Source organism: Esox lucius, chromosome 6, assembly GCF_011004845.1.
Source record: "Esox lucius isolate fEsoLuc1 chromosome 6, fEsoLuc1.pri, whole genome shotgun sequence".
NCBI lineage: Eukaryota > Metazoa > Chordata > Actinopteri > Esociformes > Esocidae > Esox > Esox lucius.
In genome coordinates, this window is record NC_047574.1 from 9,618,470 (window position 1) to 9,644,116 (window position 25,647).

Sequence of the window (25,647 nt, forward strand, 5' to 3'; positions counted from 1 at the left end):
CCGTAATTCTATCTGCAACGTTCCAGAACGTTTTACAACTGAACGTGGCTGCTACTTTACTTTTCCAGAGGGAGGGAGGGATGGAGGAAGTGAAATACAAAGGGAGGAGCAGTTGGGAGTAGTGACGTCAGATTGGAATGAGGGAGTGTGAATGTTCCGGGTCAGAAACTGGACTGAGAGGAAATTAACTCTGGGACAAGGAAAATAGCGAGCACACGAAATTAAACACATCGAAACCGAGATGTGATCGTTTTCAGGAGCCGATTAGGAAAATATACTGACATTCCAGGGGCGACGCCAGATAAAGGATATAGAACCAAGCGAAAATCAGGTGCCCATAAAGTAGGTTAAAGTGAGAGCCAGCGTATTTATTAATGGTGCTCAGTGCAGTTTATTTATGCGTGGTGATGTGGTTTTGTTTGTTTGCTTTGGAAATTTGTTCAAATAGCAGCAAGGTGTTTTGCAAGCCATCTAGTTAGAGTAGGAACAGGTTGGGCTTTCCGTTTCTTTTACTGGACGTCTTTTCAGGATATTCGAAGAACTGATTTTGCCATCACCCCGTGATGTTTCACTGTATACCCCTGTGGCGGTGCAACCGTCATGTTGAATTGATCGATAAGCGGCACTGTTCCCTGTTGTATGTTCCTGATGAGATCTACCGCTACAGTCGGAGTTTGGAAGAGCTTTTGCTGGACGCTAACCAACTACGCGACTTGCCCAAGGTAAGGGGAGAATTGTTTTTGCTAACTCTTGTAGCTAAACTAAACCTGTTGAATGCAAAGTTTACTGATCCTGTTTACGTGGAAAACGTTTTAAGTATACCTAAGTCAATTAACGTTTTTAATGCCCTGGAAAATCATAGAACCTACTGTTTAAACAGGTAATATGGTCGCTGGCTATGTAGACGGCTTACATTTTATCTCATAGGCAGTCATTACGCAATAACGCCAAGCACGCGCACGTCGGAGGAATTTTCACTTTGTTGGGGATTGTTTTGACGTGGAATGATGCGCACGCCCTATTTAATGTAATGTCGGTTGACTACTAAGCTGCAGGTTTTTATGAATTGCATACGTATCTAAATTTAAAACAACTAAACGATTAGGTTTTATTCTATTGTATTTTTCTTTGTAAAGAAGCACATTGAATTGCTTCCATGTATGAGTTGTGCTATATAAATGAACTTGCTTGCTTATGGTTATTGACGCAGACTTACCTGTCTGGCTATGATGTAGATATAATTATAATGGGAAGTATCCGTATTTGAAATATAAGGGCTAAAATACGAAACACGCATTTTCTCTTGTAATGTTATGATGTAGTCATTGTCGGTGATTTGGAATAGTCGTTACGAAAACTGAGTTGACAAGCTTATCTTTTGGCCCTGTGGTTTTAAACTACAGCAGTTGAGGGTTGGCTTAGGCCTGTATGGTATTTACAAGGTAAAAGATTATGGGAACATTAAGCAATCATGCTTTGATTAGTCACTCTGCCCTTGCCATTCATTTATTTGCATTAGCGTTTGTAGGATATCGCAAGTCTTTTGCATTGCGTGCCATACTATATGATCCACTACAGTTGGTGGTGCTCCTGGACATGTAACTACCGGTATGCACTGTTGGCTTGTTGCATCATAGTGTGCCCAGCTTATTGTTTGTTTTCGTCACATGTGCTAAAAAGTTTGTAGTCAAACAATTGCCTTGACACTACACAGGCTCCTATTACAAGTGTTTTCACCATTGGTTATCTAGGCACAGCATGAATAATATTGCCTGTCTTAACTGGGTCGGCCTAAAATGAATAGTTTTTTGACATTTTATGCTTTTATTGCTGTGGAAAGTGGTAAAGATGAAGGAGATTGTGTGGGCTGGAATCAAACATGTGCGTCAGCAGCTATGACCACTGGACTTCCCTAGGACACACGGAGACAAAGTTGGAGGAAATAGTTTCGGTGTGATTTAATGTGTTGTTTTTACGTTACACAGTATAGAAAGACGATAAAAAATTAAAAAGCATTTTGGCAGATAGCAGTGTAAGTGGCCTTTCTTTCAATATATTAAACATATAATTCTTACTGTGTTAATCCAAATAACAATAACTCTCTTTACGTACTGTCCGTCAACACCCAGGGTGTTTTAACATTGTTTGGTGTAAATCCTAACTTGCATATTCCCCCGGCTGACTTTGTTTTTAAAGATAATTTTACTTATCATGCATCACTGCCAGTGGCCGATGTTTGATTGTATCTAAGTTATTGTTAAACAACATGCCAATACCATACTTTAATGGCGTTGTTTACACTGCCACCACGGTTAGGAAACACCAGTTTTACAGGCCACAGCAGGCCTGCCCCGCGCATAATGCTGGCTTACAAAGTCAATCCAGATAGTTGCATTTGTCGCATGCTTTGTTTGGAAAAACAAACCAGTGTAGACTGACTGTGAAGTGCTTACTCCAACAATGTGGAGTTAAAATGGAAGAGACCGGTAGGAATAGATGAGAAATAAGGAAACCTCTTTAACAGAAAGAACATGTACGGAGTTAATAACAATAGAGTGCCAATTTCTCGTCCGTGTTTGTAATTTTTTTTTTCTCCAATCGAGCCCCCCCCCGGGGGTTTGCAAGTGTAAACACAGTTGTTGGAACTGTATCAAGACCAAGTTTCTGTGCAGCGATCATGCTTATCACTTAGTTCTTCTGCAGTTGACAGCAAAAATCCTGTGCTGCATGTCTCAAATGCTACTGTAAATTCTAGCGCTATGGAAATTATTATGCAAACTGTCTGTCTAGTATTTTATTCTTTCTCTGATAATGTCCTCAGGCTACTTGGTTACAAAAGAGGTAGTTAACAATAGTAGCGGCGTTTGTAAAAGTTTTTGTCAGTCAATCAAATTTATTAATACATTTATTAATAAGCTCACAACAGTGTTGGAGCTCACAACAGTGTTGGAGCTCACAACAGTGTTGGAGCTCACAACAGTGTTGGAGCTCACAACAGTGTTGGAGCTCACAACAGTGTTGGAGCTCACAACAGTGTTGGAGCTCACAACAGTGTTGGAGCTCACAACAGTGTTGGAGCTCACAACAGTGTTGGAGCTCACAACAGTGTTGGAGCTCACAACAGTGTTGGAGCACTCAATGGCTAGGAAAAACTCACTAAAAGGGACTGACATTTAGGAAGAAACCTAGAGAGGAGCTGGGCTCTGTTTGTGTTCCCCTCAGTTTACATATTTTTTGTGCATACGACAATGGTGCAACAGTATGTCTGCCCAATTAATGGCTGTTTTGTCACAGATGCGTTTGTTGCACTGGACTCCAATGCCTGATGTTTGGGCTGATATTAGAGAGAATAAATCTGGATTTGCACTAGAAAATAAAGTACCTAATTGTTACTTAGTTGCGCTTCAAAATGTCTGCGTTTGTTTGTCAGCATGCCTGCTCTCCATGTTGATCCATGATCATGAGGCTGTTATGGTGCTGACAGGATAATGGTGTCATGGTGCAACACGATTGTGACTTTGTTCTTTGATGCGCCAAGTCGAGCAGTATACCTGGTTCCTGTTTTATTGCTGTTGTCTTATCAGAAGTATCATGTGCCAGTTTGAAGATATAAGCTGTTAGGTGTTGTCAACTTAGCAACTGGTGTGCAGGAGAAAGTAGCAGTCCTCAAGACCACCCAGAATAACACAATGTAGAAAATGTATAGACAAACATTGAATTTAACTAAATTAAGCAAAATTTAAAAAACACAGATTAGGTTTCACCAGGTGGATTCATAAGATAATGCGTTTCAGTTGTTTTTGAAGGTGTGATAAAAGGTTCAAGCAATTCATTTCAATTAATGGCCGCAGGGAATTGAAATGGGTACAGAGAATTTCCGGTTTTAGGTGTGATGAGTGTTATATCTCCTGGGGAGACGGTTAGTATTGGAGTGTGCTTAGGTACCGGGGGCATTTACCTAGAAGGGACTTGTACATAAGTAGGTGCCAGTGAATTGGATGTTGTGTATCTATCAAGAGACAGTTGGCCAGAATGTCATGTCCACATATGGGTGATTTTAAGCGGGAACATGTTTTGGGAATGGTTGGCAGTTTGGTAAATAACATCTAATTTGAGTTTAAAAATATATGTCATAGACTACATCGCCATAGTCTGATTGGCGTGATGGTAATTTTTGCAAGGGTGTACTTGGCAACATGAATGATGACTTGTTGCAGAACAAGAAACCAATTCTGGATTTTGCTTTAGAAATTAGGGTGTTGTGGCTTGTTTGACGTTCCTCTTTACCCCTAGCTGTTTTGGTTTGCGTGACTTCTTGGGACCCCTCATTTAGACTCGCTGCTGGTTGTTTGGGTAAGTTAATGAATTTGTGCTGCTGTTTGAACAAGTTGTTCGTAAGCATCTGTGACTTAAACTCGGCCTAGTCTTAATTAGGCGTGTACAGTTTACAGAACCTTTAAGCTAGACCCCAGGAAACCGTAATAGGTTATGGGCATTTTCATTTAGTTCTGGTGGTTTTTGTTTTCAAGCCGATATCATTGGCTTTGAGTGATTGTTCTCTGCAAGGTACACAGTCAACGATAAATGTCATTTGGTTTGTAGCCTAAATCATGAAATATCACTGATCAAATGGCAAACAAACGGACAACTTTAACTTGATAATGCTGTATACTCCCCGGGTAGGATTACAACTGTTGTCAACTATCAAATGTGTCTTGCTGGTGAACTACAGAAGAGCAGGTTGTGCAAACTGTCATTGTATTTTGGAACAGCTGATCTGTCTTGTCTGGACATTAGAAGAGCCCTGATACTAGCTGTAGTGAACACAAGGGACCTGTATGCTCATCTTTGTGGCAATAGGGAGTTTCCGACCAGGAAAAACAGAGGAAAAACAGGCATAGTTCTACCCGGTTTTCTGGGATGTTGGCTATTTGTGCCTTCATCCGAGGAACGTAGACCTGTTTCCAGTCCACTCTCTTCAGACTGCGCTGTTATTAGGCTCGTTTTTAGGAGTAATAAATAGTGCTGTCAAACGATTAAAAGAATTGTGATTAATGGCATTATCTTCTGTAGTTAATTGTGGATATTTGCAATAGAAGTGTGTCCCAAAATGAACGATTTCTGTTTAAAAAGCAGTGGATGATGTTAATGATACTGTTCTATTGTAGACGTAACAGTTTAAGTGAGTGTGGATTTCTGAGTTGTCCACTAGACCAGGGCATCATGTCCCTTAAACTTTGCCCTACATTTTCTGTAAAAACTGTCAGCATCTATTTGTAGCCCATGTATATCTCAATAGAAGGTTGCTGGTCTTTGATCTCATAGTTCTACCATCTGCTAACATTGTGCTTTTGGTCAAAGCGCAGAGTAAAATGACTGCTTTGTTGGGCTACTGTATAAAACGCATCACTCCTCTGGAGAGCTGCTGGGTGGGCAGGCATTTGATTCAACACTGAATCACACCTAGGCCTAAGCTTTAAGGTTTTGTCCCTTAGGTGATGTTTAGGCTAGGATGGGGTTAGAATGTGGGCCTGCAAACAGTGGTTTTCCTGATGAATGTGCATGGAAGTTATTCATTCCGATATTAGCGTATTAAACATTTTAAATGAAGTGCATGTGGTGTCTGACAGTCCTAGTGGTAATAAAACAAACAAAAGTATAATATATAGGCCTATTTGCTTGGCCTTTGTCTCTAGTTTTTATTTCAACTTTTCAAATTTTTGTGAGAAGTCTAGTCAGGCCAATACAGTGTGGTGTTAGTCATATACCACACATTGGGTAGTTACAGTGCATTTTGTTGGTGTATCATTTACACAAATAATATAGGTCTATTGTTTACACCTATTGGTCAGGTTGACGTCCTGCAGAATTTCTGAAATCTATATCATCTTTCAGCCAGGGTGATGATAAACATTAGCTCAATCTATAGGCTCCCTGCTCATTTTCCGAATAGCAGTGAGTTGCACCAAAGCAGGAATAAAATGTTTTCAGCCTTGAATCAGACAGCTTTGCCAACAGGTGTGAACAGTGCTCAGGAAAGATGAAGGATGTCCCACAGGCAGCCACTCAGCTATTCAGAGCTATAAAGGTTATTTTCGCTTCACATCTTCATCTCAGTGACACAGTTTCCGAGGCAATGTTAGAAGTCACGTGTAGTCGATCCTCTAGTTCTTTCGGCAAAATTGACAGACTATTGAGTGTCTTCTCCAATGGTTGTAGCTACTGCTATTGTTGGGTTGGGGAAGGACATTGTCTCCATCTGCTAACAGGATTATCATTCTTTTAATAGTGATTGCCTTACATATTGTCATCATACAGCCTCTTCACAATTCAGCTTCTGTTAGTGTTCTCTAAGGCTCACCAAGCCTGAGGAAGTGTAGCTCCCCCTGGTATGCTGCTGACAGTCACATGGACAATAACATTGTCCCCCATTAACCTCAGAACTTCAGGACAGCTATTGGGGTGCTTTCGTCTCCGGCATTGTTTTTTTTTTGTGATACTACATTTAATCACTTAATCTTTTTACATTTTAAATAGCCTATGGTAAATGGACTTTGTCCTGAAGTGGTAATACCTCATACTTTTCTTGAAGCCTAATGTGTACTCTAAATGCACTGTTCACCTGATTGCTAAGCATGGTGGTCTCATTTCTACACTTTAGTGCTACCGCCAAGCGTTTCAACAAGCGAGGTTAGCCTACAGCTATAGCTTCCTAGGCAACTGGTCACAATAGTGGCAACAAAATTCTAAGGCCAATTCAATATTTGAATAACAAATGAAACGCCCTGGTTGCAATCTTGCTACCACATGCTGGTCACTTCCCAATAATTCCACCCAAGCCCCTGGGATGAGGTTGTTTAGAGCCTATTGGCTATTGAACCACCATAAAGCTCATTCAAGCCCCCACTTTATACTGTGATGATAACTGTTCCATTGAAAAATGCATACCTCATTGCTGACAGATATATTGTTTTTGTGTATAAGGGCCGTCTGTACAGTATATGACAGTCAACCTGCCCAATGAGAAAAAAAACAAAATAATTGTGAGGCTGTGAAATGGGTGTCTATATGAGAGCTTGCCGTTGTCGCTCAGTTCACCTAAAAGATAGTTAATTTGGCTCCCGAAAGTACACTGCTAAAAAAAAATTAAGGCAACACTTAAATCACACACATATCAATGAACGCAATATTAAAGATCAAAATCTCCACTGGACATTGTGTAACAACGGTCCGTGGAAACCAAAATTACCAACCGATTGAGGACTGGATTCAAACTCTCATCGAAAATCTAAGTAAACAGTTGAAATCGCAGTCTGTTCCAACTTGCATGAATTTCATCATGGCAGCTCATAATGTGACTCCATAGTGTATATGGCCCTCACGTGCCTGTATGCGCTCCTGACAACGTCTGAGCATGCTCCTGATGAGACGGCGGATGGTGTCCTGGGGGGGATCTCCTCCCAGATTTTGAACAGTCTGTGGCGCCACTTGGCAGCGGCGGATGCACCGATCCAAGATGTCCCAGACGTTCTCAATTGGATTCAGGTCTGGGGAATGTGTGACCACCTGCAAAGCCTTTCCCTTTTAAGGGGTTGTCTTGCTTTTGCCTCTGCAGTGCGCCTGTTATCTCTTTAATTTGCACCAAAACAGGTGACAAGGATTCACAATCGCTTTTGCTTCCTAACTGGACAGATTGATATCCTTGTTTAAGTTTAATTGACTTGGTGTTCTACTGTGATAATTACATGTTCCCTTAATTTTTTGAGCAATACATTTCCTTTAGATTATTTTAATATTGACCAGGAAGCATAAACAATTGAATATTGTCTATTTAAAGCCCAAAAATCTACCGTTGCTAGATGGTGAAATGCAAAATCTAATTTGATGCATTTTTTTTCCTTGCCTAATTATCAAGGGTGGTTGAGGTGTGGGAGGAACATGGCTGGTAGTCAACTGTTATTGTGTGGCTTTGTGTAACTAAATATGTACATTTGGGCAGTTTTCTCATGTTTACTCTCTAATCTATATTGCAAAAAAGGCCCTAAGTTGAAGAGCTGCACTGAATGGAAAGAGGCAGAATGCGTGTTAAGCTATCCTGAATAACTGTCTGGTAGGCTTATGTGGTCACAGTATGTATGGTAGAAAGGCTCGGGAGAATGATCAAGACAGCACATCAGTGTGCGAGGAAAAAATACAGCCCGCTACAATGCTTTTCTAGACAGTGTAGTGGACCCACAACAGATACAAATAAAATTAATCAATTCCATAACAGTACTTATTGTTATTGAAATTACATTTTCACTGAGGTTTAGGCTGAAACAGCAATAACATTTTTAATTATATTGTAGTGGTTGTGTTGAGGCTATTCTGCTGTTTCTTATGTCTAGGATACTTTTATTGTCCTGATCCCTCTTGTCTTAACTGTTCTTTAGTGCTCAATGACACATGGTTTCTCTGCTGCCTAAGAATTGGTCAGCTTTCAATGATTGATCTTTCACTGTTGTGGATTCCCTATGTGGATTCACCTGCTTACACTTTGCAAGCCTCGACCAATGGTCACATGCCATGCCATCGACTGTGCCCACCTGCCCAAATATGGACAAAGCCATTGATCATGTGACTCCATTCCTATATGAAGACTCGATGGCACATCTGAAAGAACAGTTTGAGCTACTCCATGAAGTGACATTGCATTGATGTCTGCATACCATGCCTGCAGTACCTTGGCCGGCCGTGAACATTTGCTGTTTCAGTGAGAGGGGGCATTTATCCTCCACTGTGTTTCAACCCTCTCCTTGGGGGCCCCTGGTCATTTCAAGTTTTTGTTGTAGCCCTGAACAGGGACACCTGACACTAATCAAAGGCTTAAAGAGTTGTCTAGTCAGGTGTGCTAGGTCTGGAATATGTCAAATTGCATGGAACGGCTGGGGTTCCCTGAGGAGTGGGTTAAGCATCTCCGCTTTACTTAGCTATACCAGTGTTATATTGTCAGACCTCCACATCTGAGGGTTGGAAAAGCATGGCCATGAGCAAATACTCAAACCACTTGTAGGGGGAGTCGCTTGCGACTAGAAAAGGATATTTGGATGGGGGATTTACATGATATACTCAAACCTGCAAAATGCCCGATGTAAACCAGGAATAAGCTTGCCCCCATCAGACCAGACCTGCAGTGTAAAAACATTCCTTTAGACCAGGGGTATTCAAATCTTACCCTACGAGGTCCAGAGCCGCTTTCTGATCTCATTAATCTTCCTCATCGTATGTTCTACCTCGTCATTAATTGCCCCCACCGGGTCTCTCAGGTTTAAATATATCCCTGATTAGAGGGTTCCAATGAGAACGTGGAGTGGAACAGTCCGGTTTTAAATACCCATGCTTTAGATTGCCACTCTGCTAATGGAGACAAGGCAATAGTCTTGCCAATACATAAAGATATTTTATCAATAAGAACTAGCTAGCTATTGCTAACTTGAAGGTATATTAGGTAGTATGTAGTTAGGTTTAACGGCGGCACACTCAGTCTAATCTGTGGAGTTTACGGTTTTCTTTAGCTAAACAAAAGTTATTTGCCTATTGCACATCAGTATCATATCGGTTTGGAAGCCTGCATGAGTAGAAACTAGTGTTTGCTGAATGTTACTATATACTCTATTTTCAGAACTTCACAGCAAGTACACATTGCAGGGCAGGGCAGTCAACAGACTGATGTCTCTAGGATGATTTGCATGTGTTGTAAAGGAAAAGGGCGCATTAACTGTCCAATTGTAATCCAACATCAACCTTCTCTTCATTTGTATTATAACACATTACGGTACCAAACTCTATTTTGGGAAAGACTGTATTATGTAGCCTAAGTTGTATTACATTTTTACAACAGAGCTTATTTTTTTCAATGCATTTGGGTTAATTTGCTCTACTTTGTTCAGTCTGAGAAGTATTTTGTCTGTCTGTTTACCATTTCTTAAATGTTTTCCAACTATGACTGATAGTAGGCTATTGATACAAATAAGTATCTCATTTACGGTGTACATTTTCTTCCAATGTAAATTGCAATAACATTTTCTTTTGTCTTTTTCAGCCATTTTTTCAGCTTGTGAAGCTACGTAAGCTGGGCTTGAGCGATAACGAGATCCAGAGGCTTCCTCCAGAAATAGCCAACTTCATGCAGCTGGTAGAACTTGATGTCTCTCGAAATGGTAAGAGAAAACCACTGCTCTTAACACCCAGGAGGGCTGAATCCAACAAGTCACATGGATTCGGCCACTGGCGCTGTGAATGAACCCATTAAAACACTTCCTATTTTGGCAACATGTTGGTTGATGGTGTTACCAGGCTACATGTTTGCAAAAAATCCAGTGCGTATCTTTAGACAACAATTTGACGTAGCTCAAACCACCAGTTATGGTCAGCGCCAGCCATCCCTCTAGATTTCACTGTACACACCCAACATATTGTCAGAGCCATGGTAGTCCATGGTGGGCGAGAACTTTTGTGAGCCTATATATAGAACTGTTAACTGAAGAACTGCTGATTTGAATCCTTTCAGTATATTTGGTCAAATGGGAGAAACTTTAACCCATTGCAAAATGTGTCGTCTCTTTCGGCCAAGAACAGAGCCTCTGAAATATTTAGTTCAAGACCATGCTGCTGGCTGTGCCCCCAATGCTTCCACTAACATTGTTCTGGATCATTTGCTTTAAATGGAATGCCTGGTTGGACGAAATGTCTTAACTATGTTGCCATCTTCACTGAAAGATGTCATAGGCCTACATTGTTTGACCAATAAAACACCTCTAAAATAAGTGAACCCGACTATGTTTAGAGTATATTGTTTCTCAATAGCATTTGCGGTATGAGATGATTTGGATGTGCTTATAAACATGTTTCTTTTCTCCCCCATTCAGACATTATGGAAATTCCAGAGAGCATTTCTTACTGTAAAGCTCTTCAAGTAGCAGACTTCAGTGGAAACCCGTTAACAAGGTAACTGAACTTTGAAGTCTTAAATGTTTAACAAATGGGAGGGATAATTAAACAGACCATGTAGTACCAACACAGTTGATTATTTCATGCTACAGCCTAAGGGTTTTGCAATGCTACTTTAAAGTATAAGAATCAATTCTACACCAGCAGACCATTATAAACAGGTTATACTGAGAGGGAACCATAACTGCTATACAGGTAGCCTTCATATTCCGGGTAAATCTTTGCTCCAAATTGGCTCTTACAATGTGATGGATTGGTTTTAGTTATGATTTCATTCATGGCATTCATGAACTACTAATTTTCATTCATTAACTGCACATTTATTTTGCTGGATGCCGGTCTTGCTGTTATCCCTACTGGACCCCTAATCTCAGTACATGTTTTTCTCGTTTGCCTGTCTGCTGTGTTATGGCAAAGCCTTAAAGTCTTGTGATTCAGTCTAGGGCTGTAGAACAGAAGTCAGGCAGCACTTAAATAATCAAATGTAATGCCCCACATACATTTTGTGGTTGGAGCTATTCGGTGTATTTGGAAGACGATGGTAATTGTTGTCAGAGCCACAGGCAAGTGGGCTCTGTTGGACGTTTTCATTAGTTATTGGCAAAGTCACTACATCCGTGCGGAGGGAGTTGCGGAAATATTTAAAAACCAAATATTCAGATTGAACAAGACTTGTTATTTCATGGTCCGTTTGGGTTGCCATAGCCAAGTAGTGTGATGTGTGACTCCCATAAGCTAGTTCATGTAGCCTTAATGCTCTTGTTGGAAAGATTTATAGCCTCTACTGTTTAGAAATTAGGGATGATTTCTTTGTGCTTTATAATATTTTAACAATGTTCATGTCATTTGAAGTATTTGAATTGTGTGTTTTTATACTATGTGTTAATGGGTCCTTCCTTGTAAGTCTCTGTTTGCCCAATACTAGTTTGACAACCATCTTCTGGTATCTTTCTGTTTACAGTGGGTTGCGGTATTCACCCTCCTACCCTTGCTGCTTTTTGGCAAAAATGACAGAATCGCATTTAAGTCCAGCTAGGCTAGTTCAAAATATATATGGCAACATTTTAAAGACTTCTTAGTTTCTATTGATACATTTTATTTATTTGGTTAGAGATTCAGTGCAAAAGTGTTCTTACAGAATCTAATGGGATCATCATATTTACACTGTGGGGGAGCCATGAGGAAAACCATTTTCTTCTATTTGAGGAATACTCTTAGGCTATTTGATATGGCTCCTTGAATATCTTAGGGGTTCTCCCACAGTTAATCAAGAAATACATTTTAGCATTTAGTATAAATATTCTACTCTCAGGTCATTTCAATGTATGTATCCGCAACCATTTATTGCCAGCAGCAAATATCTTATCAGGTTAATGCCTCTCTTGTGTTTCCAGATTGCCTGAGAGTTTTCCGGAGCTCCAGAATTTAACATGCCTTTCCATCAATGACATTTCATTGCAGGCCCTTCCTGAGAACATCGGGAAGTAAGTGCCTCCTCCTCCATTATTTGGATAATTAGATTTTTTCGAACTTCGTGGCTGTGTTTATGTATAATCTTTTATTATTGGTTGGATTTTAGTTATACAAGGTCTGCTCTAATAGACATTAATATTGTTTTTGACCTGGGGGGGTGGATTAAAAACATTTTAGAACTTTTCCAGTTTTAATGTTTGAACAGTGTATTAACATTGTAAATACAAATTCTGTCACTGACATATTTGGGAGTTTACTGGTACTGTGCACCCTCCTTCACTTGATGTGGTTTGGAGCAGTGTCTCCTGCCTATATATTTTTGACTACTATTACTATGTTAATCAGCGTGGTCTTTTGCTCAATTTATGAAGACCCATTGTATACTTTCACAATGGGCCAAGAATGGTGTTATTGGTTTAATGGAAGGAAAAGTAGCTATATCAGCAAGCCCTTTTCCTGTCCCTCTATCCCTGTTCATTTCCTGTGTAATTTCCTCCTGTCTGCCTGGTTCCCCGATGCTAGACTTATGGAAGAATGTCAGTCCTCTCTCCCTTCAGATAACTGCATAATGGATCACAGAGCAACTAGTGTACAACTAAACAGAGGTCTGTTTTGACTTGACATGTTTCTGAAAATTAGGGATTATGGTCTGTAACACAACTTGGTGTATTTAGTTGAGCTGAGATTTGGCTTCGGCATTTAACTCCAACCTCTCTGTATTGGCGAGCTGCAGGGTGCCTCCACAAGGTTTCAAACTGTCTTTTTCCCCTCAGGGACTAGACCTAGCAACGTTTTGATCAGTGGTCACGGGGTCTAACTGCTAGGCCTCGTGCTGCCCATTTAGAAGGACCTTTAATGGTCAAAGCACAGATGTGTTTGCAGAATGATTCAGCCAGGTTCTGTCTGTCTCCCCTGTGATTCGTTCTAGATTAAAGACTTTGACTAATGTTTGACTCTTTGAGCTGTAGCCGGATTGAGTCACATTACGTGTGGTTCTCATAGCGATGGACGGACGTCTCCTCTGAGACGGGGCCCTATAGCATCTATTCCTGCAGGCCATGTTAAAGAAGTCCATTTCAGTGTAATTTCTGTATGAGTCATTGGCTGATCCTACACGATGACCTGGTTGGGATCATCAGAAGAGATCAGCCAATGACCAACCGGGTCACCAGGAGGTCATTGTACATTCTAGATTTTTTTCGCATGCTTATGTCCAGTAAGCATGGTTGATCAGGGAGTTACCATGGTGACAACTTGGAGCTCTGTGACAGTTGGTGAAGATGTGGGAAGATGGCTCAGCATTAGGCCAGATATTGATTGTTCATCTGTTCACTCTTGTCTAGCTGTGGAGGATTGAAAGGATGTCACACGATGTACAACAAGAAGCCCTGGCCTAAAAGCTTTAGGCTTAATGGATTTTGCCAAAAACAATTTTACACCTCTGTTGATCTTTTGTGGAAAGACACATGTAGCATCCATGCTGTCTTAGTGTTTGTCGACAGATTTTGGGGTGTGCAGAAACAAACGCTTGAGCCTGTTTTGAGTCCATTTTGATCAGGTTGGGGGGCTGGTAATGTCATCACCTATAATTAAATATTTAATATTTAAAACGGCGAAGCAGCACAAACAAATCCTTTAATGGGGGTCTTCATGCAGGTGCAAACCTCTGGGGTTTCCCACCACGGCTAAATGCGATTATCAACTGGGGTCAAACGGCTGTGATTATGGACCGCTTGACATCTTTTGGTGTCGTTCGAGTTCCTAGGAAACATTCGGCCTGCAGACCTTTGGGTAACTTCAGTTAACCGGTCTCCTCCTGCCCCACGTACAAGCACCTTATTTGCTTTCCTCTGGATGTGACTCCCATGCGGCGTGAGTAGTTTAGAGGGCTTAGTGATGACAGATCAGCCTTGTCAGAGCGGTCTTCTCTAGCTCTCCATGGATTGGCGAAGGCCTCTAACACAGCCAAAGACAATGCTATAGATTGTATGGAGGTGGCGGAGTGTTGTTATTGTTTGATTGCCGTAGCAACATGGCTTGACGAGGAGCTGCCATGTGGTGAATCATAGGTGGCTTGTTTGCCCCGGCTGATAATCTGTATTTATTGCTGAACAACAAAACTCTAACTTCATTCGCATAAGTGTCACTGTCTGCCCTACCAACTGGTGTAGGTAAGGACTGAGAATGAGCACCCTCTTGAAAAACCTGTGGTGTGATCCTGGGAGGGATTTAACTGCTGCGTCTCTGACGTAGGATTGAATGGAACTGACACCAAACAATAGTCAGCTGGCAGTGGGGTGTAGCAAAACCTGGTTCTGAGCTGTCCGGGGGTGGATTCACATTTATAAGAAATGTTTGAAAGAAACGTTCACAGCCCCAAAATAGATTGTTTGAAAATGACAATAATTGTCTCCCTTAAATTCCCTGAGACGTGATAATGTGATCTCGCTGTTCCTGCATGGGAATACTTATTTTCTTGTGTTATTTTAGATGACATTTTGAGTTAATGAAAACCGCAGTCCCAGCTGGTTTCCAACCCGTGGCCTTGCTAATGAAGAATAACAATAGCACTGATAGTAGAAGAATGTGCACTGGGTTTTGGCGTAGTGAACACGTACCATGTAACAGTTGAAAATCAACATCAAAAATGTCTGATAGAGTTGCGATAACCTCCGACCAGAATGTTTTCCCAGCAGGAGTAGGTGGAGCAGGGAACCTCTCATACCTCTAATGTGCTGGCACAAGTCCGGCTTAGTGCCAAGTTAATAAATCAAACCAATAGATCGCCACCGTTGTCTTCTGAGGTTTGAAAGAATGTGTCACTTTGCCATCGGCAGCTGGTACCAAAAGATACCGGTATCAAAAGATTTGTATTACTAATTTAATGTATCCTACGGACACATGTCTCCCTGCTTTGATTACTGGATGAAATAATGTACCTTCAGGGAATTAAGATATTATGGCCTCAAAGCTGTGTTTTTTTTGTTTTTTCAGCATTCATCCTTGGAATTATTCATTGAGTGATTGTGTTTGCTTGGTTTAAAGACATTATATATAAATACACTATGCATATGTATTGCTTTAATATCTGTGTGCTTTTCTCAATATCTGTGTGCTTATTATCATTGATGCGTGTAATTTTGTCTTAATATTCAATGAGTAATCCTCATGAAAGGGAGGTATAATTATTTTTGTTTCAGGAGTTAATTTTTTTTCCCTTCTCCACAGCCTCTCCAACTTGATATCACTGGAACTCCGAGAGAATCTGCTGACATACTTACCAGAGTGAGTCCTTTCCCTTGATGCACATTTCTCTTTTAGGGCAAAACGTTTACCCCCAACCATCTGTGCTACACAAATAATTTTAGTGCCAACCAGTCCCCTGAAAAACAAGGCAATGAAGAAACCTCACCTATGAATTGCAAGCATGTAGCCAATTAAGTTGTGGGTAGAACAGAGTATAAGTCTTGTGTGTTTCACATGGCATCTGTATGTAAGGGATAATAAACAAGGGGCCTTGCATGCCATGAAACACACTGCACAATTTGAAAGGTATTACTTCCTATGGAAGGTATAATATTGGAGCTCCTGATTCATTTATATGCCAGGTATAATTTTGCGGTTTTGTGGGGAGATATGTATTCATTTGTCAGCTGAAATGTTTAACTTCCAGTAAAACTTGTACTTTTACTAGATAGAATAGTTTCCTTGCTAACAAAACTAAAAGACATCCTAGTTCATCTAATTCCGCCAATAATATCTTACATTTTTTTAATATTGCTTTAAAAGCAGCTTACATACTGTTGAATGTATTTCATAGCTGTTTTATTATATTATGCATTAAGAATTCAACAATGCCATGCTACAGTATAAAAAGTTTATAGTCAGTAATTAGACCAATGGTGATATAGAAAGCTGTGTGCCCTTTAAAAGAGTCTGTTCAGCAAAAGCTCAACTTTTATGTTGGCATAAACGACAGTCTCCCGCTGAAAATTTAACCATCTGACTGCCTGGTATGTGGGCACTTTCATATGCACATGGTTAAAATTAAACAGCAGGGAAATGGACTGAATTATTTATAGTGTGCTTTTTGTTGCAAAGCCTAGGTCTATGTTTAAAGTCTGTTGGCTTCATAATCCCTCCTGTGCTTTTCTCAGGTCACTATCGCAACTTCACAGACTAGAAGAACTTGATTTAGGGAACAACGAACTTTATAACTTGGTGAGTTTTTCTGACTTTACAAATACTGAAAGGATTGTAAGTAGTATTAGTTTCTTAGAAGAGCCTTCACACTTAAAAAAAAAAACGAAGCTAAAAAATGGGCAGCACATTTCCCTTAATGCATTTCCTATGTGAAACATACATTTTGGATTACTGATACAAATTAGTATAACCCTCTTATAATCCTATAGAGTAATGTGATAGTGATGTTAAGTTAGTCTGTCTCTTACAATATATTGTCAAGTATAATGTTTCTGCAAAATTAACGCAGTGATGGAGACACTCACTGAGAAACTAACACTATGCCAGGTTGAGGAATGAATAATGACATTTTACAAATGGTTGGAATTCTTCTACCATCTGGTTGTCTCATTTACCTGTGTGTGTAATTCTCTTCTCTCTTCATCCCACGCAGCCAGAGACAATTGGCCGTCTTGTCAGCTTAAAGGACCTGTGGCTGGACGGAAACCAGTTGGCTGAAATACCTGCCGTAAGATATTTATAAAATGTTTGCACTAATTATTGTTGTTTATGCCTTGGTATTATTGTTAAATAGATACTATGGTTTGATTTCTAGAAAGTGCTAGGCTATTAGATGATGTGTAGGCATGCAGAAGACATTACTGGTAAACCTGGGAAATGTGTTTCTAATTTAAGTGTTTGATCTCTAGGAGATGGGCAGCATGAAAAGCCTTGTGTGTCTAGATGTGTCAGAGAACAAGCTGGAGCACCTTCCAGAGGAGCTTGGTGGCCTGGTTTCCCTCACTGACCTGCTGGTGTCTCAGAACCTCATCGATGCTCTTCCAGAGGGCATAGGTCAGCATTTTCGCCTGTGTGCGTGTGCGTGTGCGTGTGCGTGTGCGTGTGTGGTCTTACTAAACTCATGGGGACCAAATGTCCCATGAGTATAGTCAAATTGGACTCATGGGGATCTTTTGCCGGTCCCTGTGAGACAAAAGTAAATTTCCGGCTCAGGGTTTAGGGTCAAACTTACCATTTATTTTATTGTTAGAATTGGGGTTTCTTTAAGGTCCAGGCGTTGTTGGTTAAGGTTAAGCATTACATCTTGGTAAAGTTTAGGCATAAATGTTACTTTATTGAGGTTAGGGTTAAGATTAGGTCAAGGGTGCATGCAATTTCTATTTTCTGGTCCCCATGAGGGGGGGGGGGGGGTGGTGGTGGTGTGTGTGAGACTAGGTAACTAGACGTGTGTGCGTGTACATTTCGTATTGTTCACTTGTTTTACCTTGTCATGGGTTGGACCCATGCTAATTTAGTCCGAGCAAGGATATGCTGGCCAATGTCACTGTCCTCTGTTGGACCGCCACCCCCCATTTGTGACTCAAACCCTGTTTTTTCCGTGACTACCGCTGTTCCTTTTGGTGGTTCTTATTTTACATTTTTAATTCTGTATTGTGGCCTTTTATTGACTTCCTGTTTGAAATGAGGTAGCACGTGTAAAATCCATTTCACAATGAGAGAAGGCTCATGAATGTGACATGCTTGCTGACTTCCATAAACTAATCAGTGGATGCCACTCACTGATCAAGCCATATGCCACTTAACATTGTCATTATTCTGCTTACATTTTTTTTTTTTTATGGTTTCCTGCAAGTGAATGTTCTAGCCAGATGATGATGATGATGATGATCTGAAGGACACATCTATAAACAAATTATTAATTGACTGTAGAATTTTACGGATTATATTGATTTGCCATCCTGTCATCACAACACTCATCACAATGTCTTTATTAAAATATGGAACAATAAAAAACATCTCCCTGCAGGAAAACTTCGGCGTCTGCAAATATTGAAAGCAGACCAGAATCGTCTTACCCAGCTGCCAGAGAGCATTGGCAACTGTGAGAGTCTCACTGAACTAGTTCTCACTGAAAATCAGCTACAGGTGGGTTCATGATTGCTCTGTATCTGTTCATGTATACATGAGGACCGGGTTAATGCTTAAGATTCAATGACCTTTAAATGATGATACATTTCTAATGACAATGTCTGACTTTTTATCACTTCCCTGCTAACCAATTAGATGTGCTTTTACATCTGGACTGTAAAAGTGATTCCCATCGCCCCTGTAAGTGTAACTGCCAAATCCGTCACCTGCTGTGCAGTTCAACTGTTATTCTTTTCCCCCCCTCTCTGTAGAGTTTGCCTAGAAGTATTGGAAAACTCAAGAGACTTTCCAACTTCAACTGTGATAGGAACCGACTACTGTCATTGCCAAAAGAGGTACACTTTCAACACTGTATAGTTTGAAGCCAATGAGCATTGTGGGACTTAATGTTAATGCATGCCATGTCCATCTTGCTTCACAGTGCATCATAATAGGTTGACCCCTACAGGGTCTGAAGCGTGCTGGTTTTCATTTTGTCCTGATTATTAATTTCACCCACCTGATGACTCAAGCCATTAGGGCCTTTCAACACTGCAATATATTTTCTGGAGGGTACTGAAGAATAATCAAGCTGCTTGATTTTGTAGTCCACCCTCACGGAAATCGCCCTCTCAAGCCTCTACCTCCAGAGTTAACAAGTGCCAATTTTGGAAGAACCCTATAGTGTGACAGGCGCTGCTCTCGTTTTAAGCAAGAAAACAATAACTGATTTGTAAAGTGGACGCTTAAAACTAAGTGAAGAGGATCATTTTACTGTAGCGTTGCAGCCCGATTGTTGTGAGATCATAGTTTAAGGCACCCAAAAATCTGTTTTCTAATCTGTGGCTTTAGGTGGCAGATGCCTGTCTCACAAACTGTAGACTTTATCAATGCAAACTGGTCCACCCCTTCTCCCTAACAAATCCTTAAATATGAACTAAGTGGATTTGGTAGTGTGTTCGCATTTACCATGGTTCATTCATAAGCAAGGGAATGGATTGTAAAGAAAAGGATCGTTTCAGAATGGACAGTATTTATATGGCAAAGTGACAAAATCCACCACTTGTGTGAGTAAATAATTGCTTTATGTCATTGTGGCATGCTGGCCCTTTTTAGATATTGTTCTTGCATGAATAAATGAGTATTGCTTTTTCCTAATATGTATTCTTTTCTTCTTCCTTTTTAATTTTTTCGTCCACATTCTTTATCTCAGTGGGGTTTGCAGCGTAGACTAACATCATAAAGCAATTTGGCGCATTGCTTCTCCAGTGGATACTCCATAATCAAAAAACAACTTTTTTTTTTTTTTTTTTGAAGGAAAGCTGTCTGTTTGCATTTAATGCTCCACTAACCACTTCATCCCAACGTTCCAAGCCAAATGCTTGTGCATGCTCAGTCTGACATGCTCAGAAAAAGCTAATCTAGACCTTGATCGCATCTCATTTTGCCTCCACGGTTTACCCTGCTGCTCGGGAACAATGACGTAGATTCTTAACCTCCTCAGTCATGAGTAAGTGGAACTCGTCCGGTGGTCACTGTGATGTGCATGCTGAGCTGTGCTGGACTAAACCTGAACACCTTCTGATTTTTACTGTGTACTGTGAAAGGCTGATCCTCACACCCGTTAACCCGCAAATCCACTTTGTGAGCTGAATCCCGTTCGGTGGAGGCGTATGTCGCTGTGGTAATATACGCACGGGTCGATAATCCCATCAACCTGGCGCATTCTTATGGTCAATAAGGCCGTCTCCCACTGACTGTCCTCCTCCCGGACATGGCCGGGCCATGCCTGTGTGTGTTCTGTACTGTAGCATGATTTCAGCTGTCAGGCTGGTGGCATGCTATCTTTTTTCCCCCAAGGGGATTCAAGCACAGACAAAGCAAGTGCACTGCCTGGTGTGTATATATATATTTTCCCTTTTCTGCTTTTGCATTTCCATTATCTTCCGCAGTTCTCTGGTGTGTCTGGCTCAGGTTTATTGTTTCGGGGGCCGTGTGTACGCGGGCGCGCGCCTGCGTGAGAGGGAGGCACTTGTTTATTTTAGCCTCTTCTCTGTTCTAGAGAAGGCCAGCTCCCTCTGGTTAAAGCTCAATCTGAAAGGGCCCTTCAGTGGTTGTACAATGCCCCTGTGTCTCTGATGCTACCAGTACAGTGTGTCAGTCCGCAGCACTTGGCCCATATTATATACTGATATTCATTGTTGACTTTAACCATGATGTTGCATGACATCTAACAGTTAAAATAGCCCTGGTGTTAGGCCAGGCTAGTTTACAGCAATGCTGTGGTAATGTTTAGCTATGTTGTTTTAATAAGTCTTGATTGGTGGATAACTCAATTATTTATTGATATTTGTCCTCACTGGTTCAAGTTTAAAATCTAGATTTTTGTTGTGATTCAAACCCACACATTCAAGGTAAGATATTTTCGGGACATATTTTCTCCTCTCCATTTTACAGCAAATATGTCAACCAAAAAACACATGTAGTGTGCATAACCCAGAACATCTCCACAATTTGCTCATGGATATCTGGTGTTTACCTTGTTGGTGCATATAACCTGTGTGCAGCCTACTAACTGTAATTCCCGCTAATATTTGGACTTCTCTGAGGCACCTCTTGAACTCATCCTCTTAACTCCAGTGAGCACGCATGCTTGGCCAGATCCTTTTAACATGATGAAAATCCTTTACTGTGTTTGGTTTCAGTTCAGGTCTGGGCACGGGCTCATTAGTTACATTCTGTTCTCAATGGTTTATCTTTCTATGCCAATTTCACATGGTCTTTGAGGGGATAAGTGGGTACGTTCTAAAGATTTTTGTAATGATTTGGAAATATTAAATACAGTTCTCACCAAAAACAAAAAGTCCCCCGTTCATTACTCCTGAAGATGTTTGTGTGCCTCAAAGAACACACAACGCCCCCGATCCTATGTAATTCTGTGGGTCCGTGATGATGACTCTAAAGACACTGTTTGCTTTGTCTTAATTTATGAATGTTTTCTTCCTTCATCCAGATTGGCGGCTGCTGTAGCCTGAACGTCTTCTGCGTACGAGAGAACAGGCTGACGAGGATTCCCTCCGAGATCTCTCAGGCAACAGAGCTGCACGTGCTTGACGTCTCTGGAAATAGGTTTGCTCCTTTACAGTGAATTCCTATGCGGCTTTATTTACCATTGGTTACTAACAAATTCTCACATTCAGGATTATTTTTGGACGGTTTACACCAAGTTTATTGCCAATGTGCCACGGCCAAGAGCTGCGCCGAAGCATTCCAGTTACATGTCACGCTTAAGAACACTTGGTTGTTACATTGGCCATATACATGTTGTGCCTTATTGCGTAACTATGCACCAGGCACAGTTGAGCTGGGTACCAGAAGTCCTCACTTGCAAAGTCAGTCATATTTGACATACCGGTAAAAGTCCATTCTCAGCTGTGCACGGTCAATCTGCACCGCCAAACCCTTTTGCCATGGTCCCCGAAGCCCTTCCGTAACGCTGTGTTGTGTCCCTGTAGACTCCTCCACCTGCCAGTGTCCCTGACGGCACTGCGGCTCAAGGCCCTGTGGCTGTCGGAGAACCAGGCCCAGCCTCTGCTCACCTTTCAGAACGACATGGATCCGGAGTCAAGGGAAAAGGTGCTCACGTGTGTTCTCCTGCCCCAGCAGCCTCTAGGTAAGTCGTCGTCGGCCCCAATCACATCGTCAGCTGTAGGGTCTAAGATTTTATGACGAGCTATAGCCCAATAGGTGAATGGGACCTGTAAAGTCAGTGGTTATGATTGAAATATGCACTGTGATCTTGGGAAATGTAACCCCCTAAAAGTGTTTGTGGGACGCACTGACCTGGCTACATACCTGCTGTGTACGTAAGCATTTACAAATCAGCTAGAAGCTCCTGTAAGGCATATTCAACCGCAATGAAATGTTTAATCCTGTGGGTTATACTACCCTAGTCCCAGGATGTCTCCTTTGCATAGTCCCATAAGCATCAGATTTTGTAAAAAAAAAAAGTCTGTCACACGATCTGCTCAGAGGAGCACATACTGTTCTGCGTCATGCTTCTATGAGCCATTGCTGTGTTGGACGCTGATTATTCGTAGCCAGCAGGGATCACAGATCCTCTGTTCTGGTTCTGAACATGCGCTGCCCCCCGAAAGCCTGCTCCTCTGCTATGAAAAAGAAAATAGGGGGGTTGGGGGCCTTCAGTGGATTGGACTGCTAAAGAGGCTTAACTTCCAACTGGATTGCAGCCATTAAAAGCTTGCCGTTCTGGGTGAGGCGACGCGAGGGGAGGCTTGCTAGGCCGAGGCCTGGTCGAATCGAGGCCTGATCCAGTTGGAGGTTGTAATTGTTTTGAGGCGTGGTCAGACAACACATGCTGTGTTTTTGATCTGGCTCATTGAGTAAATACCTACAAAGTGTTCTTTGTCATGAACATCCTTCCTTTGTAGCCCCGGGTATCCCTCAGGGCGAGAAGACCTTACGGATGTGTTCCTTTTCGTGAGCCTCATACGCTTGTGGAGCTGTGAATGATCTAAGACTTTATGGTCAAGTTAGCTGAACTTGAGATGGGGGCTGGGGGAGGGATTGTCTGTTCTGTGAGCTTGTGACTAAGCTGGGATTTGAAACCGTGATCTGGCCGGTTCAAAGCTCTCATTTATGACCACTGTGTCGTGGCACAGTTCCTTGAGGGAAGTGGATGTTGCAGATTAGAAAAAAGCAATCAGACCTAAAACAGCGTTTTTAATCTGTTGAATAATTCAGTCCGACATTGAAATGCCACTTATTGCTTGAGATGGATCCATTGTGTAATGTTTCAGGCTCAGACAACTTGGCACGCTGTGGTGCTTTGGAGAGCCTGGTGAATGACATGGCGGATGACCGGGTGGATGATACTTGGGACAACAAGGCCATGAATCGGATCAGTGCCATCCACTTCCTGGATGAAGACGACGATGAGGATGATGAAAAGGTGAGATGAGGAGCTTGTGAATGAGAAGTCAGGGCTGTTCGAAAAGTCCAAACTCATTAACGCACTAAACCGACCAGGGACCATGTTGAGCTACTCTAATGCCATGCTTATTGTCTCCATACATTGTTGGAAGGCTGGGCTTTAAGACCTGTGCATATTATGAGCCTCTGTTGGAGAATCTACCTCTATTCAGTTTTACAGAGCCTCTCTCCGTGTGTGTGTCCTCCCCATAGGGAACGCTGATGAGACGGGCCACTCCTTACCCAAGCGAGCTGAAGTCTATGAAGAAAGCAGCAGAGAACCTCCGCAACGACTTGAACGCTGCCAAAGGCCTGGATTCCAACAAAAACGAGGTCAATAACGCTACAGTCACCACGTCTGTGTGACTTGCCTCAGAAAACAGTCTTACCTCCTGTGTCTCTTGCCATGTTCTCCTGCACAAGCCCCCTCAACCTACTTCTCCTTTCAAACCCTCCTGTGGCCTGCCTACCCTTCCTGCGCCTCGACCCTGGGACTCGGCTGTGGTCCTCTTGTCTGGCACCTTACTTCATCTCCAATACCCACCACAGTATCTGGCTCACACTACCAGGGCCCATGTGCCTTCCCCACCCCCCAAACTATTGTGCTACCTTTCCAAACAGTAATAATGCACAAATGTGCTAATTCTTTTAATATATTTTTTAAATGTAGTGCTTTTTAAAGATGTATTGTTTTATTGTTTTTACTGACGATAGGTAGTTGCACTACTGTCCTTAGTTTAAAAATATTGTTGCCATCTTCATAAATATATATATATTTGTTCTATTTTTATTTTTTTTTAAACACTGGGTGAATACTTTTTACATTTTGGGGATACTTAAAACCAAGGAGTTTTGGACCTACTGATTAAGGATTATTGTATAGTCATTTGTGAATATTGATACTTTTATACTTTTTGGCAGCTCAGATGGTGTAAATTAAAACAATGTATAGAAAGTTTCTTTTATAGTAGATTTTAAAAACATTATCTTGGAATTTGGTACATATTTTATTTCTTTTTAAATATTTTCTTTTTAAGAAATGAGCAAAAGTGCAGTTGCTAATGTCTTATCGAAACGACGTATTTGTCTTTGAGGGAGTAGACAGCCTTGAATCTTCTTTCCTACTCTATTGTTAAACTTATTTGGATTTAGACACCTTTTTGTAATTTAGTAATGAAGGGCTAACAGTGCATAACACATACCCTAACCACACTCTCACAACTGAGTGAAAGTGACGAGGCTGTCTTACTTTCTTCCATTGCGATTTACTGCTTTGAAATGCTTTCTTAAATAGATACCGGAAACGGCTGCATTTTTAAAAACATGTTTGTCTCTTGACATGGACATTGGACTTTCAATGGCCAATTTCATTACATGCAAGATTATAAAGACCTGGGTGGAATCCGTTATAAATACAGTTGTTTGAGCGTACACTAATGCACTTCTTAATTTTTCTTGCGTCTTAATATAAACATTTTGTTGTTTAAAGGGTACGCTACAATATAGATTTTGTAACTATTTGTTTTAATTGTATAGAAAGGACAGGACCATATACATTTGTTTTAATGTTGATTTCTATCTTTATTATTTTTTTTTTCTTTAAGGATCAAGCTGCACAAAAACACAATCTCAAATAGGCATTGACACTGAGCCTACAGATTTTGATTACTTTTAACCACTGATCAAATAAAACAAGTTTAAAACAAAAAACATGATTCATTATTCCTTAGTCATTCTTTTTCTGAGCTTAGTACATTTACACATATTCAGAATTTCGCTTGATGTATTGTTGCTGCTAGCGGTAGACATTTTAGAGACCAAATCGACATAACATACACAAAGTTTACATGCAATCATATACAAATTAGTGGTGACCAAATTATATACATGGATTTACAGTTGATTTACATGTTCACTGTATCAGTATATCTTGGTCCTGAGCGAGGCTTTAGTACTTTATGGAAAGTACTCTATTTAGACATTTTGAATTTCTTACCTCATCGATGCCAAATAAACCACACATTCCGTTAACTCCAGAAGGGTTTGGACCATGGCGTGTTTTATGTGTTGTCGCCTCTGTGT

The 25,647-nt window shown here is 41.1% G+C and overlaps 1 protein-coding gene across 2 annotated transcripts; it reads left to right on the forward strand.

Moving 5' to 3' along the window:
• Positions 1-116: 116 nt before the first annotated feature.
• Positions 117-25,275, forward strand: lrrc1 (leucine rich repeat containing 1). Of its 2 annotated transcripts, none has more exons than XM_010888967.5 (14): positions 117-722; positions 10,082-10,199; positions 10,908-10,986; positions 12,384-12,473; positions 15,691-15,747; positions 16,620-16,683; positions 17,099-17,173; positions 17,355-17,499; positions 18,473-18,591; positions 18,846-18,929; positions 21,587-21,702; positions 22,089-22,246; positions 23,394-23,545; positions 23,779-25,275. In XM_010888967.5, exons 1-14 carry the CDS (start codon positions 564-566, stop codon positions 23,929-23,931), a joined length of 1,569 nt encoding a protein of 522 aa, XP_010887269.1. In that variant the 5' UTR covers positions 117-563; the 3' UTR covers positions 23,932-25,275. The 2 variants fall into 2 exon arrangements, with proteins under 2 accessions (XP_010887269.1, XP_019903212.1); XM_020047653.3 differs by lacking the exon at positions 117-722 and adding an exon at positions 2,011-2,032.
• The last annotated feature ends 372 nt before the right edge of the window (positions 25,276-25,647 follow it).

Excerpts from the sequence above, each read along its gene's own strand:
- lrrc1 (XM_010888967.5), top strand. The coding sequence starts at position 564 with ATGTTTCACTGTATACCCCTGTGGCGGTGCAACCGTCATGTTGAATTG. Across the intron at positions 10,987-12,383 it reads AGTGGAAACCCGTTAACAAG|ATTGCCTGAGAGTTTTCCGG; the intron begins GTAACTGAACTT and ends TTGTGTTTCCAG. Across the intron at positions 23,546-23,778 it reads ACGATGAGGATGATGAAAAG|GGAACGCTGATGAGACGGGC; the intron begins GTGAGATGAGGA and ends TCCTCCCCATAG.